At 40.8% G+C, this 20923-nt stretch overlaps 1 protein-coding gene across 1 annotated transcript; it reads right to left on the minus strand.

The window, feature by feature from the left end:
• Positions 1-5327: 5327 nt before the first annotated feature.
• Positions 5328-20599, minus strand: slc6a3 (solute carrier family 6 member 3; the record flags this gene model as incomplete). The annotated part of the gene is made up of 15 exons (XM_080470857.1): positions 5328-5351; positions 5502-5573; positions 5685-5852; positions 6146-6246; positions 7666-7765; positions 7953-8081; positions 8374-8486; positions 8688-8812; positions 10092-10195; positions 14591-14725; positions 14896-15034; positions 15789-16005; positions 18789-18920; positions 19719-19929; positions 20513-20599. 15 exons carry the CDS (start codon positions 20597-20599, stop codon positions 5328-5330), a joined length of 1857 nt encoding a protein of 618 aa, XP_080326983.1.
• Between the last annotated feature and the right edge of the window lie 324 nt (positions 20600-20923).

Genomic DNA, 20923 nt, shown 5'->3' on the forward strand with positions numbered 1-20923 from the left:
AAAAGGTTCGCAGAAAATTAAAATACAGTATGGGGGCGGGGGCGGGGGGGGGGGGGGGGGGGGGGGGCACGAGTTAAAAAAAAAAAAAGTACTACATACAATTCTACCGAAACCACGTGAGAGGGTTAATTGGGCATCAAGAGACCAGGCAGAAAGCAGGTTGCCGGTGACATCCTGAAAGTGGGACAAAAACATGTTTGTTTTGTGAACTATAATTGAGCTGCGGAACAACAGGTACACTCTGTTCTTTTTTGCGTTATTGTCAAGTGGCACGATTAGCGTTTGAGGCCAAAAGTCAGAGGATATCATACCACACTATAAACGTGAGGATTGATTTATTTTTAAACCAAATCCCAAGACGCACGAGAACTGTGGACTCTGTCAATTTGTTAGTTTGTTTGTTCAGTCTACTTGTGTGCATTTTTGAACAGATGTCATAGATGGTCCCAATAGCAAAATTATCATTAATAACGTCCTCCTACTTTCCTCCTTCATTCTCTTAAGTAAACCTTGACAGGATCATCAGCAATGAGTGGCTAAATGAGCAGATTACAGGCTTGTTCAGTGGGGAAATAAGGGCAGAAAACCAGTGACTTCATCATAATTTTAGGGTTACATTAATACAATGCGATTAAGATACGGTGAGCAGGTGGACGCTGCTCAGTGACTATGGTTGCAATTCTCGCCAAAACCCACTAGATGGCGCTAGAGCATATCATAAGGGATTTTCAATTGCTGGTAAAAAAAAAAAAAAAATCTAAAAATGTTACTATAAAACTGTTACAATAATTGTATGCATTTTTGGTTTATTATTTATTCATCAAAACGTTTAAAGGACTCAAGGTGTGCTCACGCAATTTAAGATGTTTCTGATGGGGAAGGTGCATTCACTTAACAAGAAAATATTCATTAACAGGAGTTAAATTAGCAAGAGTTCATCAAAAGGTGCACCCCTCTAAAATAGCAGATAAATAACAATTTGAATGTTATCACCCATTTAAGCCGACATCCTGATGGAGATATGGTTATAAGGTTTCACACATATGAAACTACAGCTGTTTGGTTACTTTAGCAAACTGCATATTAAAGCTAATGAAGTCTCGTATTTTTACACTGACTGTGAATAAGGTTCTTTTATAACAGAGACAACTCATTAGAAAGGCCACACAGTTTGGACGTTATCGCTGTGCATGCATGGATTTTCTCCCTGAAGTCCAAAAACATGCATTTGAGGCAGATTGCTGATTCTGTATTGATGTGTGTTCGTGTGTCTGTGCGTGTGCGTGTGTAGTATGATGGATGGATGGATGGATGGATGGTCATTGAATGCTCTTTCTCATGTAGGTGCGTTAATGCGGTTCTCTTGAAGCCCGAGACTTCCCACTTTCCCCACACAGCCCATGAAAATGAAAAACCCGGTGTGAATAAAAGACCACTTCGTAGGATCACACTGAAAAAGGATATTGACTTTGTGTGAAGTCAAATTTATGAAAAGCACATTCATGTATGCACTCAATACATGGCTGGTACTCTCTTTGCATGAACAAACAGAATCAAAACACAAAATAATAACTGACTGGACAGAGAAGACTCTCTGGGAGTCTGACTTACCTGGACTTTTGGTGAGAAGAGGACTCTGAGCTCAGGTAAGACTCCCCCTCTGGTTCAGTGCTTCAACACAGTGAATCTGGAACTTGTAATTCATTTCCTAGATACGTTTCTTACTCGCACGGCTCACCGAATTACTTGATTTGGCTTCGGCTGAAAATCTTTTCAAGAATCCAGTTAATTCTGCAAATATTTGGTGACATATTGTTATTTCTATAAATCTGTTCTTTGAACGGTCAGCCCTCTCAGAAATGATCTTCCTCCTCTTTTGGAGGATGTTTGTCCTCCCCATACAAGTTTCATGATAGAATATATTTCATAAACAGGGATTCATTTGCTATCTTTCCAAAAATTAAAAGTACTTTGAAGTATGAACATTATAGTTTTTGAGTAAACTCGAGTCTGCAGTACATAGCTGGAGTTTTTCTCAGTCTATTTCTTCACTGCACAAATAGAACTGGAACATTCTTTTATGTAATATGTGTTTTGCATTGCATGTACACCTCTTAATTTTTTTTTATCAAACAAAGGAAACATTCTTTATTTTAAAACACGTTTTCCATTATATCCATTTCATGAAAAAAATTAAACCATTACATGCCATTTTGCAAGGCAACTGTGCTCACCACTACTCCACCATGCCACCACATGAAAGGTAAAACATCACATTACTCTGATTACACACTCTGTTCTCTGTAACTGGTGGTCAAATTTCAAGAGCCAATATTAAATGGGTTTCACAAGTTATGTTATCGTAAGACAATACCACTTGTAATTCATCTGTAACTGTTTTAATAAAGCTAAAATAGAGGTAGTCAGTGTGTTTTTAATTATTAAATCTTGTGTATATTACATAGACCAGGCTTTCAGAGACAAACCGGGGCAGTATCTGTCACTTGAAATTTAATTCTCATTATTTGATTACCAAAAAGGTTTCAGGTAAAACCACAGGTTGATTCCGGGTTGTTTGTATTGCTTTATACATTATGCAAAAATCTTGAATACGGCAGCGTGTCTCCCTCGGTGCACCTCTGCAGTTTCAACAAGACATGAAATTATACATAATTGTTGTTGTTTACTTGATGTGATAATGGCCCCTTTTAAAACTCTGTCATTGCATTTCCAAAATTGCTTGACGATTGCGCCAGCTTGACGACATTTGGACAATCCACACAGAGGTGAGGCGGCTTTGTGCTTCTTTTTGGGTCAAATAAAGCATAAAAGCGAGACCAGGTACTTGTCGGTTATAGTGAAGTCAACAGTGTTGATTCATTCTGGTATATACAACAACACGTCTTATTTTTTTTTAATGCTATAATGTATATTCTCTCGGCCGAGTAGCTATGATATAACATAGAGACTTTACCAAGTAAATCTGTAAAAAATATTCATTGTGAGGTGCTCAAAATTTAAATCTATCTGAGCAAATCAGACTTGGAGACAAAAAGAGGACTGGGTTATTGGTGCAGGGATTTTACTGTTGTGAACAGAAGAAAGTGTTTAGTTTACAATAAATAGTCTAGCGTGGGTGACTAATGTAACCAGACATACTGAATATAGCTCAACCTGTACTCAATTACTAGCAAAAGTACTGCTGTAGATAAAGAAAAGTAGGCTATTCTTCTCAAAAACTACTTACAGTAGTAGTTACTTTTTAACAATCAATAACACACATTCATGTCATTTTTCCATAAATAAAGATTTTAAGCACATATTCCTAAAAAGAAATTGTATATAGATGTCTATCTATCTATCTATCTATCTATCTATCTATCTATCTATCTATCTATCTATCTATCTATCCATCTCACACACAAACACACACACACTTTGAAATTAAGCTTCACTATTGTCCTTTGAAATAAACAAACACATCATCCAAATGTAATATTTGTATTAATTATACTTTATTTTGACAGTACAAAACAAAATCATACAGTCAGAAACACCACAAGGCACGGTACAGCAGCACAGGCATACAACTTGGGACATAGTTATTCTCTCAGTATGATACATGCACCACAAGGGTTCGCTGACTTATTCGCAGAGGATTACATCGTTTCTGATCAAACATAAAAAGTTCACAATTAAAAAATTATACGGGTATTCTATATAATTTTCTTAAGGCAAATATATATATTTGCAAGTATACATAATATATACTTGTTGGTCTTGTTATCTGATATCATACAGTACAATACAATACAAGGCCCTCTACATTACATTTACTTACACCGATATATAACTTAAGTTACTTCATTTATTACGATACACACTATTTATTTGCAGTTTAATAAGAAGCAGCTTTTAAAACAGTCTTGAAATACTGAATAGACTCGTGTAAACAACAAAATTAAAGCTGTCTGCCTTCTTGTGGACACAGGAGATTCAGAGCTTCCCAATCACAACTTGATCCTTTGTGAGGGGGGAGAAAATACACAGACAAACAAAAGCCCTGGTGGTACGAAATTGAAAAGAGTAAGCGAGAACAATCTGCTACATAAGTCCAACAATCAAGTGGTCAACTCATTGACAGAAAGAAGATCGAGTTGCAAAAATATTCAGGAAGCAATATTTGAATTTGTGTGCTTGTTGTGTTCTTTGGTTGGTTTAATCAGTGGGGTTTTTTTTTTCTGTCACTGACAATTAAGTGTCGGTCCAGATTGGATTTTTTCGTTCCCTTGTTAAGCTGATGTTGTCTCCACTGCCGCTGTTTTTAGTTGACAGATTCAGTTTGAACATACTTTGGGAGTACAGTCACCCATGTGATTATCCTCCAAAACACCAATGAATGACAGCATTACAATGAACCTACGCCTGCCAACACCACCCAGCTGTTTAACCCTTCAGTGCAGCCGACAGCAGAAACACGGCGAGACGGAGGGATTCATTTTCAGCCCCTTTCATTGACTTGAAACTTTCCTTTATGTTGAAGAACAAGCTCAGTGCGGAAAGCTCATGTTTACGCTGACACTTAAGTTACAATATTGTTATTAGCAGACAAGGGCGCAATTTTTAATGAATGCAACGAAGAAGGGTATATTGCAGGAGTTGCTAACAGTTATATTAACCATCATAACAGTCTTCAAAATGAATTGTCCATAATGAATCACGACAACATGATACAGACCGGGATTCAGCGGAAACAGGGATATTCAGAGTTTTCCGCCGGTATGAAAATAATAAAAGGGCCACCTATTTTAAATAAACGAGAAGATGCTAGTGTTGTATTGTGGCCCCTTGTCATCTCCTCCTATCTTCCTTCAACAATGTCTATGACATCTGATATGATACAAATGAATCCCTTCATTTGCATGTATCTGTCAAGTGCTCATTGTTTTCAATGGACAATGCAAGAGAAACTCAGAACTCTGATGTTGAGCAGGCTCAAACACGCCGTGTCCGGCAACTCTTGCATTGTGAAAATAACAGGCTTAACACCACAGGAACTGGTTGACTGAATCCCAATCACCAGCGGTAACTAAATAGTGGAGAGGGCCAAAGCACAGCTTCACACAGCCACTATCAAACCCAAAGAACACTAAAGTTTCTATAACTGTTTCTATGCGTATGTGTTGGCACTTTAAGACTTCCCCCACCACTATTGTCACTGTGATCATTTTTTTTAAGATGCCTCTTCTCTTACTTCTTCATAGCTTCTCGACTCTGCCCTTCGCTTTCTTTCTTTCTCTCTCTCTTGCTCGCTCTCTCTGTAGCTCTCAGACCACCAACCAGTGATGCAGCTGATGGATAGAAAAAAAGAGATTATCATAAGCTAAAACAGCAAGTTTGTCATTCAAATATCAGTAAAATTCAAACTGGATAAAACATGCAGGGACTTGATGTTGGACCAGGTTGTATTTGCATCCTTCCAAGATCCGATCAACACTTACAGTGAACTGCCGCACCTCTCCTTGGTCGACCAAATGATGCTCCGTCTCTGGAGTGATGGCGTAAGCCAATCTCTGTCAGATGGAGAAGAATAATTAAAGACACGATCTTCACTGAAGAGACTAAAGTGTAGCAAACATGCAAGTTTTACGCGAATCACAACAATTCATTGTGTTCAGACTCACATCGCAAAACTTCCCAGGTAGTGAGCAGAGCTTGTAGATGGCGTAGAGAGGCACCATGATCATTGAAGACATGGCCAGACACCAGCCCACCATTGTAGCCCAGGGAGGAAACGTGTAGGAGCCATAGTTTGGGGGGTGGAATGTGGCAAAGCTCACCACGACCATAACCTTTTGAAAAAAAAAATTTAATAAAAAATGAAATATGAGCACGACACATGAATGTTGGGAATCATTTTTGGAAAACAGATAAACTTATTGGTGGGTGAAGATGTAGGACATCAGAACTGGTTAATACAAAAAGATAAACCAGTCCCTCTGAATTTTAAATACTAGACCTTGAAATCTTACATTTGACACTAAATTGTGGTTTTCATTGCTGTGGTTAAATGATGTTCAACTTCACGTTCTCCTTTTGGTCTGGTGTATTTTGCTCTGTATTATTTGGAGGTCGGAGTACTCACCAGGAGGAAGCAGGGGCTGACAAACTTCCAGCATAACCTCCAGTACCTGCTTGGTCGGTGGCCAATCATTTCCTCAATGTCGTCACTGAAACGATCCACTCCTAAAACACACAGAAATACTTTTGAGTATCTCCCCTATGGAAACATTTAAATCAAAAAACGGCCCATGCAGCAACACATAGTTACCACTGTAGTATTTTTCACCCATTTGGAAGAACTGAAGTCAATCAATGAAGCCATCAGCGAGCAACATGTTTCCATTGTCTTGATTTTCCTATATTGATACCTCCAACTGTACCTTCTTCTAAAAGTACTTCCAACCTGCCTGGAAGGCAACTTCCAATGCTGAGAGACTATATCCAATGTGACAAGCAGGTATTCAGCCCGGCATAGTGCACTTATGCATCGGACAGCAGAACGAAAAATCACACTGGACACGGTTCAAGGGTTCCTGTCAGCAGATATGAGGATAGGGAGGGGGAGAAGGCCCACAAAAGGCCCAGTGAAGCCTTAGGCTTGATTTATTTGGCTTGCCAAGGTCAGGACCCACCAAAGTGGGGCAATATGCTGACCCCACTGCCGGAGGGCTGGTTAGTATTTAGTCCTTTGTGCTCCTCTTCACAATCAGGACCACCAGACATGAGACAACTTGATGCAGAAGTTCAGGTCAGTCGCTCTCTTTGGATTGTTTTTGAAGCACTGCCATAAGGTTTCAAACTAGAAATCAGGTTTTCACTCTAGCAGGAGGCAAAAGCCAGGAGAGATCGCCAAACAGCACACCAGAGGCTCGGTCACAATGCTCTGCGTTGCCAGAAGTGTCTTATTATGATTTACTTTCCATGTGCAAATGAAATTTTGGCAACCTCAGTGCTGACAAAGCTTAGTTCCCGCCTTGTGATGCCCAGATCAGGAACAACTGCCCCAAAGTACCCCAAAGTTCAATTGCCAAACATCCCAGAAACATTGGATTCGCAGAAAAAACACCTTGTGATCTCATTGAAAAATAATAATATTTCCGGATATCGGAGGTGTAGAAGATTTTAACCGGGTTAAACTTTGTCAGATGGCGTTTCCCTTGTCTTCTGAAGAGAAATTGAGCGGGTCACCGCCTCTCAGCACAGTACAATGTAGTTATTAGACAGCTGACTCCTGCCCATGACAAATGGGAATTGCCTTTTCCCCCAGCTGTAATTTTCTTTATGTGTTCATGAAGGAAACACATAAAGAAAATGGCAGCGATCAAAATGTGGCCCATTTCTTCCATCACATGAGCACAACAGCCACAGGATTACATGCGCCGAGACCCGGCCGTAGACTGAAGAGGCCAGAACCATGAGCAGGAATATACTTGCCAGCTGTAGTATTCTTATATTTAATAGAGGCATTTCACATTCAGGCACAGAATATCTATACCTACAGATTTCTCATCCAGTCCCTAATGAGCCATCAGCTTTGCCCTCCATGAAAAAAAAAAAGGAATCATCTGTTTTCCATCCTCTATCTTCGTGTGTCTTTCTCACCGTAGAACCACGCGATGCCGATGGCCTCAATAAGCACTCCAAAGAGAATCGATGTCCCAGCTGCAAAGTAGTCCAGCAGGGTGAACACATACATCCCTCCCTGGAGAGAAGAAATTCAAACAATTAGAAAGCATATACTGTGTATTAATTACGTTAAAATCCCAAAGTCCATATCATAAACAGACATTTATAGCAATGGTGTTTGTCAATGGTATTTAACCACAGTGGAAATATCAAATAAACAACACCAGCATATCATGAAGCAACATCGCCGGTGCCAAACCTACATTTGTGACACAGAAGAGGGATATAAGGAAGGTGGCTACAACAATGAAGAGTGTGAACAGCTCTCGGTGCTTGTGGAGAAATTTGAATTCGTCAATTAGCCCCGTGATCACCGACTCCATGCCTCCCATCTGCAAGGAAAACACACAAGTGGGAATAAGATGTCAAGTCAGGGAAGATGGGGCCGTGGTAGAGCTTCACAATTTAAACACTCGCTAATCAAGAAAAAGGAAACAAGATTAAAATGATTGTTTTCACATTCATATGATTTCTCTCGATATTAAAAGAACAAACCATTGAATCAAAACATCCACACACAAACGTGGCATAATGTCATTTTAATGAATCTAACTCGGTACAAGGAACAAAAAGGAAGGTTTAAATTGGAGGGCTGCATGTGAGTGTGAATGGGTTCACACTCACAGCACTGTCAATTCCGAGTGTCAGCAGCATGATGAAAAAGATGACGGCCCACACCGATGACCCAGGCAATGTTGCAATGGCCTCTGGGTAAATGACAAACACCAGCCCAGCACCTGAAGAAGACAAAAGGAATAAAAACCAATGTGAAACAGAAACACAAAAACAGTTTTTTTTTAACCATGAAAACATGAAAACCACTATTTAATTTACAAAATCTTACAAAAACTTACTGACATATGAGGAAAGGCAGATTAGACTCAATCCAGTTTGGAGGGTACACACACATACAAACAAACAAACAGAGAAGTACATACCGTCTCTGGCGACTTTGTCTAAAGCGACGTTGTGCTTCTGTGAAAGGTAGCCGAGGAAGGAGAAGACCACAAAGCCCGAGAAGAAACTGGTTAAAGAGTTGATGGAGCTGGTGATGATGGCATCTCTAAACCAAGGAAATCAGAGGGGAAAACATTTATTAAATATAGAGAAACAACATTTTTGAATACTTGCTGTTGTATTTCCTGAAGTGTTAATTTGACTCACTACTGAGGACTTCCATCATTTTATGAATTTGCAATTTTGTCACATTTTGATCTGCATTATAGTGGCTAAAAATATCAGCATTATATTGATTTTCTTCTTCTTCTTTTTTTTTTGCAAGTAAGAATAACAACACTACTGTTTGTCTGAGAAATGCACAGTAAATGTACATATTTTTATTTATTTTATTTTTATATGCTTGTACTGGGGTAAAAACCTAAGCAATGCAGCCGATTGAAAAATAAAGTAAATTGAACTGAATCTGTGAAATCAACAATAAATATTCAAGCTAGTATCTTTATACAAATATGTTTAGGATTGAAGTAAATAAAAATACTTCTTGAAAATGCAAGACACATTCTTTTTTCGGAATATGAATAATTTAAATAATGTGAGCCAATCTTTTTTTATTCATCCACATAACAAAAAACGATCTTGTCATCTTTACTCTGTTTCCTTTGGTATTTAAAAACACAAAATACTATGATACCCATAGGCCTTCAGCGTTCCCAATCGCCAGAGATGGATAGAATGAAGATAGACAAAGAAGACAAACAATCTATCAAGCATACACTCCAATTTATACAGACGATCAAAAGATCCTGAGACAGGAAAAACACTAAGTTCACTTCACTTGGATTTAATTTTTCATGTTTAAAAAAAAAAAATTCTTTAAGTAGATCTAGTAGAATATTTTTATCAGTGTAGCTGTGGACAAATATTGAGTCCTCCTGCCACGTCTGATCATTCACAGGAAAGTAAAACGCTTTTCAGCAACAAAACATTCCTCCAAATGTGTGAGAAAGATCAAATTAGTGGGGAAAAAGAAAGAATCGATGTAGCGCACTGTGTCATGTGTCAGTTACTAGAAACATTAAAAAAAATTTAAAAAAAAAAAAGCCAAAAGAGAGAAGATAAAAGCCTTCTGAGGGGATGCTGATGATTTTCAAAGAGCGCGACAGTTCTGATTGGTGTAGCCCAGCATGGTGTCAAACACATACGGAGGGGTTATCAAGGAGCTTCAAAGGTTATTGTAATTCACCTGCTTTAAGCTCCTGCGTGTTTGAAGGAACTACTTCCCTTCACCTCGCCAGCCTCCTACCTTTACTACCGCCCCCGCCCCCCTCCCACACACACAGACACACACACACCTCCATCCAGCCTGCGTGTATCTTCTTCACCTGTAACAGTTGTTGCTGAATTTGTTGTAGCTGGAAAAGGCGATTAGCACACCAAACCCCACTCCCAGCGAGAAGCAGATCTGGGTTGCTGCCTCGATCCAGACCTGGGGAGCAACAGAACAAGCACACTTGTGTGAAAGCGGCAAACAAAAGGCACAGGAGAGGGAAAAAAGCCATTATTAGAGATAATTGCAGGAAACTCATTCAACGGCAGCAGATGAAAGACGCTTGTGAATACGGGGGGGTAATTTTGCAAATTACTGCTCCATGCATCTATCTAATCTAATTCTCCAATTGCTCCTATGCATCTCTCTTCGAGCTTTCTCTGTCATTCTCCAGAACTGAATCCTTTTTGAGTTCTGCAGCCTCACGCATTGAGCTCCTCAGCACATGCTACCACAACACGCTGTGTGTTGTCAAAGCAAGTTTTTTTTGTTTTTTTCTTTTCCCAGACAGAATAAAATATATAAACACTTTGCCCATTTTCTGCACTGCACAAGCTGTCCTGCTGGATTTCTGTTTGAAGAATTATTACAGTTTTATTCAACAGTTTTCAAGTTAAATGAAGCAATTAGAAACCAACTGCTTAACTGTTTCCACAAATCTGTGTACTTCATACCAAAGAGTCCGTTGCCATCCGTGCAACAGATCCGAGTGTCTGAGTAAATTGTGTGGACGCGGTTTCCACTTTTGCTGGCGAACATTACAGATCAAAACTGAACAATACATCAGAGTCCACTGCACCTGTGAATATTGTGACACACAAGTAAAGATTTGTATTTTTCGTCTGTCCTGGCTCCAAATACTTTTTGTCCACATTTTATTTTCAGCTGTCTGATCCACTCCCCCCCATTCCCACAAATTCTCCAACATGTTGGTGTAAAATGTGTTGTCATTTTAGGAGTAACAAGAAAGCGGATACGGTTCCTCTAGCAGAAGTCTTGCTAATACATGGAACAGGAGGTAGTAGAGGCCGTCTCACACATATTTTCCCATTGTTCACTGGTTATTCCGTCATGTACTGTAACTCTTTTCCCCATCTCTCCCATGTGTAGTTGGCGGTCTCTCCTCCAGCCTTTCTTATTCCCTGATAAAGTTTTGAAATGATTGAGTTGGTGTCGCCAGCAAATGCTTGTATTATTGATTGTATTATTCCACTGGGTTCTAGAGTTCCTCATTCATTCTTATTTCTTTTAAGAAGTATTGGTGTAATTGTAAATATCTGAAACATTTGTGCTTCCCCAAATTGTATTTTTCTCTTAGAACCTGAAAACTTTGTATGGTTTTCTTCTCCATTATACAAAAATAGATATGAATGCCATTGTTGACCCTGCGCATGAATCCAGCATCCTTTTAGGTGCTGGATTGATTGGTTTGATTTAAGTATCTTATGCAATCCATCTAAGTTTTTTTTAATCTGGTCCCATAAATGTAATTGTTTTATTACTTCAAATCAAGCATGTAAGGTGAATGAGGTAAAAGGGTTCAAATCCTCTTGATGAGCTCCAGTAATCATTGCTTGCTCCGTCTCTTTCCAATTCGAGACATACCTCTTCCCTTCTTACTAATGATTAAAGTACTGTATTTTATTCTTGGTTTCTTCCCATTCCAAAATGAATCATAAAATTTGCTTGTCCCATTCCTGAAATTATTTCACTGGGACTACAGCTGGTAGCGACATAAACAACTACAGGAGCCTGGGTAAAATAGAATTTTTTTTAATTTCAATTCTTGCCCTGAAGTTCAACAAGGGTGTTGACCAGTTACTAAGGTCTTCTTTGATTGTCTTGTTAATTATTTCATAGTTTTTTGAATATTGGTTACTGGGACATTGAGTTAACCATACTCTAAGGTATTTAATTGCTTTTTGGGACCAGTCGATGGCCAGCTTTTGTTTGAGATCAGGTGGTGGGCTATAGTTAAATGTTAATATCTGAGTTTTTTGGACGTTAAGTCTATATCCCGAGTATGTACCAAATCTATCAAGAAGATCCAAAAGAGCAAGAAGACCGACATTCGGATTAGTGACAAAGAGCAATATGTCATCCGGATACAATGCTATTTTATGTTTTGGGGTCTGATATTTTATACATTGATTGTAGAGTGTGTCTTTTTCCTATTTTTCTTGCTAATAGTTTTGCAGCTTTAGGTCCTGCTTCATAATATGACTGCTTTAAAAACTTTAGAAAAGAAGTCAGTATCTGGTGTAATCACTATTTGCCTCACACCTCCTTCGCATAGAGTTGATCGAGTTGCTGATTGTGGCCTGTGGAATGTTGGTCCACTCCTCTTCAATGGCCGTGCAAAGTTGCTGGATGTTGGCAGGAACTGGAACTCGCTGTCGTATACGCCGATCCAGAGCATCCCGAACATGCTCAATGGGTGACATGTCCGGTGGGTATGCTGGCCATGCAAGAACTGGGATGTTTTCAGCTTCCAGGAATTGAGTGCAGATCCTTGCAACATTACTATGCTGCATCATGAGGTGATGGTCGTGGATGAATGGCACAACAATGGGCCTCAGGATCTCGTCATGGTATTTCTGTGCATTCGAAATGCCATCAATAAAATGCACCTGCGTTCGTTGTCCATAACATACGCCTGCCCATACCATAACCCCACCGCCACCATGGGCCACTCCATACACAACATTGACATCAGCAAACCGCTCACCCACACGACGCCGCACACGCGCTCTGCCATCTGCCATCTGCCATCTGCCCTGAACAGTAAAAACCGGGATTCTCGCGAAGAGAACACCTCTCCAACATGCCAGACGCCATCGAATGTAAGAATTTTCCCACTCAAGTCGGTTACGACGACGAACTGCAGTCAGGTGGGGACCCCGATGAGGATGAGAAGCAAGCAGATGAGCTTCCCTGAGACAGTTTCTGACAGTTTGTGCAGAAATTCTTCGGTTATGCAAAGCGATTGTTGCAGCAGCTATCCGGGAGGCTGGTCTCAGACGATCGTGGAGGTGAACACGCTGGATGTGGAGGTCCTGGGCTGGTGTGGTTACACGTGGTCTGCGGTTGTGAGGCCAATTGAACGTACTGTCAAATTCTCTGAAATGCCTTTGGAGACGGCGTATAGTAGAGTAATGACCATTCAATTCAGGGGCAACAGCTCTGGTGGACATTCCTGCAGTCAGCATGCCAATTGCTCGCTCCCTCAGAACTTGTGGCATTGTGCTGTGTGATCAAACTGCACATTTCAGAATGGCCTTTTATTGTGGCCACCTTAAGGGACACCTGTGCAATACTCCACTGTGAGGTGGGATGGATTATCTCGGCAAAGGAGAAGTGCTCAGGAACACAGATTAGACAGCTTTGTGAACAATATTTGAGAGAAATAGGTCTATTGTGTATATAGAAAATGTTTTAGAGCTTTTGAGTTCAGCTCATGAAAAATGGGAGCAAAAACAAAAGTGTTGCATTTATATTTTTGCCCAGTATATGTTCTTGGTTAGGTTTTGAATCGCTTTAACAGTGGTGGAGTCCTCCTCTTCGCCACTGGATTTCAATTCTCTCGTGCTGGTTGCAGCTTTTGCCGTGTTCTTTTCCTTTCTTTCGTCGTGATCTTTGTTTTTCCCCAGAGGCTTTTTGTTTCTTGCCCCACTCATTTTAGGTCATATCGTCTTTGCGCAGGAGTAGTTTTCGTGATTAAGTGGGACCATTTCATGAAAACTGACCAGGAGCATTTTCTATTAGACCGCCATCTTGAAACGCACACCGGAAGTCCAAATCCACTACTTTTAATAAATATGTTTTTCAGTAACTGATACACTCAGTGCTGGCTGGCCCATTGGGCAATTCAGGCAAATGTTAAGGGCGGAGCAGCCTCCAGCGGGAGCCACAAAAAAAGAAAAACATTAAATTTCAATATAATAATATTGAAAGTACTTATTACAACATGTATCTAGAAATTGTCATTTTTTTTTGGGGGGGGGGGGGGGCATTAATCATCATTCTTAAATTATTTCAAGCATTTAAAGTGGGTGATATGTTATAAATCAAAGACAATGGTAAAAACATGCTATTTGGTTTCTTTTATAAGTGGATGAAAATCGCCTATGGAAGAGGGCGCCATATAAAATCGCGCCGAGGGCGCCACAGGGTAGGGCCAGCTCTGGATACACTACATTCTTAAAGCTTTAAAAAAGATGCATGTATTTTTAATAAACATACTCTAACTATTCATATGGGTTAGAGTATTTCTAATGGCTATTTAGGAATCTGGAGATGATCTTTGCGCTAATGCCCTCTCAGTACCTAATCCAGTAACTTTACAATCCTCCTATATCAGAATATAAAATTCACTTCAGACGCAACACATTAGAAAGGCAACAACGTTTGTGAAAATGTTAAATACAACAGATCAGCTGAAAATGTCAAAGCATTCCCTTGAAGAGATGTTTCAGTAACTGCCCCCTTCATCCCTTTCCTGTAGCATCTGCTTCTCCTGCCTTCCCCTCTCTTCTCTCCTCTGCTGGCACTCACCTTGGCGTCACAGAGTCTCAGGAAGTCCACGGAGAGGTAGGCCTTAATGCCATCGATGGCTCCGGGCAGAGTGACTCCGCGGAGCAGCAGCACAGTCAGAACCACATAGGGCATGGTGGCTGTGACCCACACAACCTGCAAGAGTCACATGAGGCACATGCACGCACATGCACGCACGCACGCACGCACGCACAAATGAAGCAGGCACTTTTTTTTCTTCTCACATTTTAGTTTGAGTAAAATGCAGCCAAGAATGCTGGAATCGCTGTCGTTTTGTGCCATTAAAACGTTGTGTTATGCGCTACCTTGCCAGAGGTCTTGACTCCTTTCCAGAGACTAAAGTAGAGCAGAACGATCACCACAGCGAGACAGGAAGTCAGCTGCCAGCGTGGGCGACCCAGGTCATCTATACCGTTGCTCTCCTGAATGTGGAGCACGCCTCGGCTGAGGACAGAGAACATGTGAGAAACACAGCGCCTCTCAAGTTATCGTTAACAGTTTGTTTTTCTCAACCTCATCCATACTATGTATTTGTATTTATAGGTGAGTGCAGCTGAACTACACCCTTTATGGGTTGGCCGGATATACCAAAGGATTGGTACATCTTTGCAAAATTTTTTAAAATAAAGTTCCTTTTAGATAGTTGTAAAATCTCTGGGACTGTGGCAGTCCGAGTATTAAAGCTAACAGATTTCTAAATGGAAGTTTATGGAAAAAAAATTAAAAATAAAAATAAATAAAAGGTTTGATTGCACGTGTCACCTGAAAAGCTGAAAGCCCACTGAACAGCGTTGACGCCACGTTTCAGATAATTTCAGGGGCGAGCTTCGCAGATCAAATGAAATACGATTGCCCAATGTTCATCAAATCATCTGCAGGTGGTTCTGGGTAAATGGCAGGCTGCTATTTCGGCCATTGTGGATGATGTGCCTCAAATGTCACAACAAAACAACCCCTCACTGATTGCAACAGGAGGCACCTGGTCAGCTGAATATAGCAAGAGGCAGGAGCAAAATGGAGATACAATCTGGAGTCATCCTGGTGAAATACTCACTTGTTCTCACAACTCAGTGGCATGACTGCATCTATATCCCCAAAGACAATCTTTTACACTTTATTTGCACTTTTTGGAAGGCGCCAATGGTATTATAGCTCTTGGAGATAGGCTCTGAGTTCGGGACGAAGATCATGCACTTACTCGAAATACTCCTGAGCAGGGGTGACTTTGTAAATGTCGTTGACTGAGCTGTTGTCGGCCCAGTCTGAGCAGTTGGGGCTGTTCCAGGTGTTGTTGCAGTGGACCCAGGGCAGCTCGTTGGTGAAGGATGAGAAGAGATAGAACAGCGCCCAGGAGATGATGACGTTGTAGTAGAAACCAACATAGAGGGAAATGAGGATGACTGTGAAGCCGACACCTATGGGAGGGACACAGTGAAGCGATATTACAGCCACTGAACAGAGCCGGCAGTTTAGAGAAACCTACTTGCGAGCTTCCATCCTGTTACGTAACCTTCATGATGTGGAGCAACCCGGAACCTGCAGACTCCCTGTCATCCTGATAACCGTGTGGGAATCTTGCTTAATGGAATAATTATTTAATATTTCACCCCCCCAAAAAAATTTTCCCCCACTCCACCCAGTAATCTACTGCCTGTTACTGCCATTAATCTCATGATTGGGAGTCTAACGCAGGGAGCCGCAATCTTTACAACAAAAAGGGCAATTTACGTCTCCCATTACCAAATAATAAAACTTGTCTGGAGTAACAAAACAGTTTAGATCATTTAATATGAAGATTTGTACCGATTTTAAAAGTATACAAACCTAAATCAGACTTTATATTGTATTTATGGAGTTGTAGTTCAGAAGAATAGCTTTCAACATTTCTCTTCCTTCCTGTCAGTTAGTTAAATGAGGTCTATGATCAGAAGCTCAGTAATGATCACCTGCAGTGAAAACTACAGTGCAGTTGATGTTGTCGGATGTGATACATATTCACACATTTATCCAGACATGATTTACACTATGAGGAGCCACAATGGTGAAGATGAACAAGCTGGGGAGTTGGTATGTTTGTAATTTGAGGAATGCACTGCATCTTCAATGTTTGTCAGATGAAAGATATATGATAATAAAATAATAATGACAGTGAAAATACATAATTTGCCAGCTATATTACCTGATCTTCCCTACTGCTCATCTCCTCTGTTTCCACTCTGCTATTTAGCCTCCCATGGCTGCTTCCTCCTCAGGTTTCATGCGTTCCATTCTTTCCCTGACTTAATCTCTGTGTTTTTTGGGGGTTTTTTTCTTGTTGTTGTTCTTTTTTGTTTTGTGGAACTTGGCCTGATGTTTTACATCTTAAAACCTAAAAAAAAAGTGAAGCGATGTGGACACAGTGTTATTCAAAGAAAACCCCGAACGAAATACATATTAAATCTTTTATTTCACCAAATCTTGACATTTGCCAAAATATTTGACTGTCTTGTTTGAAGAAAACACACCTCTAACCCTCTGCGAGATTGACACTAGAATCCACTTGTTCACGCTTCCATCTAACATGCATACTTCAGGAGAGTAATTTTATCATGTACCCTACGGTGAAGTAAATTATATCCTGACTTGGCAGCTGGCACTGCTAATCATAGATTTCCACCGGTTTAATGCTTTAATTATTTAGTGATGGTGTCATTCATTGCATCACTTGGAAACCTTGTCAATCAGCAGGAAAAGTTGCACAACGGCTCAGAATTCACCACTAAAGATTTGAGCTCCAAGGCGTACATTGCAGAGCACAGTCGCTCACTCAGTGGGAACGTAGACAAGCATCAGTCAGTGCCTCGCAAAGGAACAAAAAAAAGGTTGAGGGAATGTGTTTTTCATGCCGTAATTATCAAGAAATCTACCCTTTCTGGATGTGAACCAACGTCCACTCTTCTAAGGCTGAATTTAATTCTTAACCTTTGCCGGGAAGCATGACCGCGACTGTGCCTTATTGATTTCTTTGTAACGGGAATGTGATATTTGTCCGGGGTGTGATGCCTCTTATTAGCGCCGCATGTGGCCAAACTATCTTCCCTTCTCAGCCCTTTTCTTCAAATGCATTGATCCTGAGAGGAAACCAGCTTGTTGATCAGAATAATTACTGTCAATACGGGCATGTGTATGTGGATTTGAATAATTACTGTTATCCCCCCCGCTGTGAGACAGAGAGAGAGAGAGAGCGAGAGAGAGAGAGAGAGAGAGAGAGAGAGCGAAGCGTGTGATTAGAACGTCAACCTACTCAGTGTGGTCCCTGACAGACCGACACTGAGGGACACGCTCGGAGAGACACACATGCAGAAACACATGAAGCCGCTACGCACTGTGGGCCACCTCCCTGACCAGGAAGGACATCATTTGACTGTGGACTCATGCTGTGAAGCAACAGATGGTCCGCTGGTCTAAATGTTGTCTGATGTTGTCTCCCCGGTGTTAAATATGATTTCAAGTGTGACTTGGTTTTTTTGTTTTTTTTTGTCGTTGTGGCAATTAAAGAAGTGCGGAAGACAAGAGTATATAAATTACATTGAATAGACAGAGATGGGTGGACTCAAAGAATAGTTAAAAATGTATCAAAAAAAAGTTTCACTCAGCAAAGTGTAATATCTTATTTTAATCCTGTGATTAAAAATGTGAGTCTCTTCGATGTTTGCTGGTCCAGACCTGCTCTTTGCCTAATGAGGTGTTGAAAAGTCCCTTCGAAATAGTCTGTCAGCCACTGTCCGCCACCACTGTTTGACAGAATGGATTTGGACAGTCAGGAAAAGAGTCTAAAAGCCCAATTTTCGTTTGCTTTCCATCTGAGTGCCATCAGAACCTGACGTTCCCGGGGAGGATAAACAATGCCTGTCGCTGCTCAGCGCAGAGACGAGCAGACAAAGGAGACTGGCATGTGGACAGGAAAGGGGGATGTGGGCAGAGAAGCAGACAAGTAGATGTTAAAGACAAGCAGCCATGTAGGCAGATAAACATACAGGGAGGGGGGAGAAGAAGAAGAAGAAGAAAAAAAGAAGAAAAATCTAAACTCATTGCAATCTGTGATGCACAGATTATAGATGGAAGCAAGCGTCCCATGCCAGTGTCATAAGTTTGCATGTGTGGATCCTTCAGTGTTGACGTGTGTGGGCAACAAGTCTTTCCGAGATCCTGAGCCTACCTTTAAATATGGGGCATATCTTCCAGACGCCTGCTGCCCCCTCTCTGTTGTACTGCCCCAGAGCCAGCTCCATGTAGAAGAGGGGCATGCCTGCGATCACCATGAAGAACAGGTAGGGGACCAGGAATGCACCTGAATGCACAAAACACACGAGTGAAGAGATATTTTCTCAGGTAATTCCCACTGATTTGCTTGCCATTTTGTGAAATCATATTTGGATATGTTATTACGCAAAGGTTTGATGACTGTGTGACAGATAAAGCAATCTTTTCATGCTTTGGAACAATAAAAGAGCACAGAAAGTTTGAGGATTTGGGTTTTACGGTTAAAAAATAAACAAAACAATAGTAAAGTACAGAAAGAAATGCAATTATTTATGACTTTGTAAATGTAAATACATTACAGGGTACTTTATCATTTTTTGAGTGTGACTATAGTAATCAGAAAAGAAAAGGAACAAGAGGTGTTCATACAGGACATGCAAAAAAAAAGTGTGTGTTAAAGCTGCGTGCCAGCCTTGACCATGTCTACTTTCATTTACAGCCACAGTATCAGTTACAGCTCTTAGACATAATGAGAGCTCTATGTTAAACAGCCGTAATTAGTGACACTGATTGTCGGAGCTAATCTATTCGGAACAGCTGTGGTGTTTTTTTTTTTTTTCCCCCCCTCTATTTTGATCTCTGTGAAGGGTTGGGAGGAAAGAAAGAAACACACACACACACACACACACACCTGCATACATGTGTAAATGCAGTGTGTGTATTTGGGGGAAAACATCTAGGGGTACTACTAACAGCCCGACATTCACATTCTCCTTCTTTTCATATAGTTTTCCTCTCTTTTCACCCTCTTTCACAAGAACAGTGTCTTGTTGCTCCGTGAGGCAGAACGCATGCCATTCTGCCCTCCGTCATCCATCCAGCTCACCTCCTCCATTCTTGTAGCACAGGTAGGGGAATCTCCACACGTTTGCCAGGTCCACGGCGAATCCGATCACGGAGAGGAGAAAGTCGATCTTCTTCCCCCAGGTCTCCCTCTCTTCCTCCACACTGGCGCTCGCCTCAGCTGGAGCAGGAGCCACTAACGTGGTGGAGGTGAACTGAACCCCATTTTGCTCCTTTACAAGGATCAGCTCCACCTGATGGTTCACATTTGGACGGGGCGAAGAATCCGACAAATGTTTTAAACTGATGACGGCGATAATACCTTCTTTGTTTCTCTTGAAGTATTACATCATATGTAATATTTTTCCACAATGTTCACCTGAACGTCATCCTTACCTGGCAAACATATGAACAGATATAGGCCAGTGCAAGCATACACAATACGTGCGGTTTAAAGATAGAGCACTGGGTAAATTAATGTCTTTCACCTTCATGTCGTCATATTCTTACTTCCCACGCATGAAAGACAGAACAAAACATTGTCTGTGGTATAAAAACTGTTGATCTGCACTGTCCTTATGCAGTGAAAAAAAGTTGAAAGCACGGTAAGGAGTAAAATAAATCTCCTGAGGTCCAGTTCAAAACTCCATAAAATTACCATCTCTTCCCATTATGAGTCTTATCCCCACCCCACACTTCAAAGTTTGCGCAAACTGAGTCAGAGACAAATGCCCTTAATGAAGGAGCGTGCACCATGCAGTGATCCAATAAGTACCTCATTTTTATTCAATCTTTTTGCCATTAATCCACTACATGTGTCTCCAAACCTGTACTAACCTCTTTGGGACCCATGGTGTTGGAGGCGGGTTTTTCCGGGGCTACAACTGAGGACATGACGGCAGCAGGGACTTTCTCCGTCAGCATGAAGGAGCGTTCAGCCTTTTCAGGAGTAAAATGGGCAGCTGGAGCTGGTGAGTCTGTAGTGCACCGTACAACACAAAAACATAAGGTGTCCCCAATAAGTTCAATGGTGCAAATGTGAAGCGCTTCGTCAGGTCCTGCATATTAAAGTCAATATTGAGTCAAAAGAATAACAACAGAAAAGACTCAAGGTGCGTATCAGAACTGAGCAGTTTTAGGAAAATAATTGAATTTAACAAAACAATTCTACAAACTGAATATGTAAAGTAAAGATCACATTTGCTAAAAATGATTACATGGAATGCAGAATGAGTGGAGAAAGGCGGC

The sequence above is a fragment of the Lipophrys pholis genome, assembly GCF_963383615.2.
Source record: "Lipophrys pholis genome assembly, chromosome: 9".
NCBI classification, from domain to species: Eukaryota; Metazoa; Chordata; class Actinopteri; order Blenniiformes; family Blenniidae; genus Lipophrys; species Lipophrys pholis.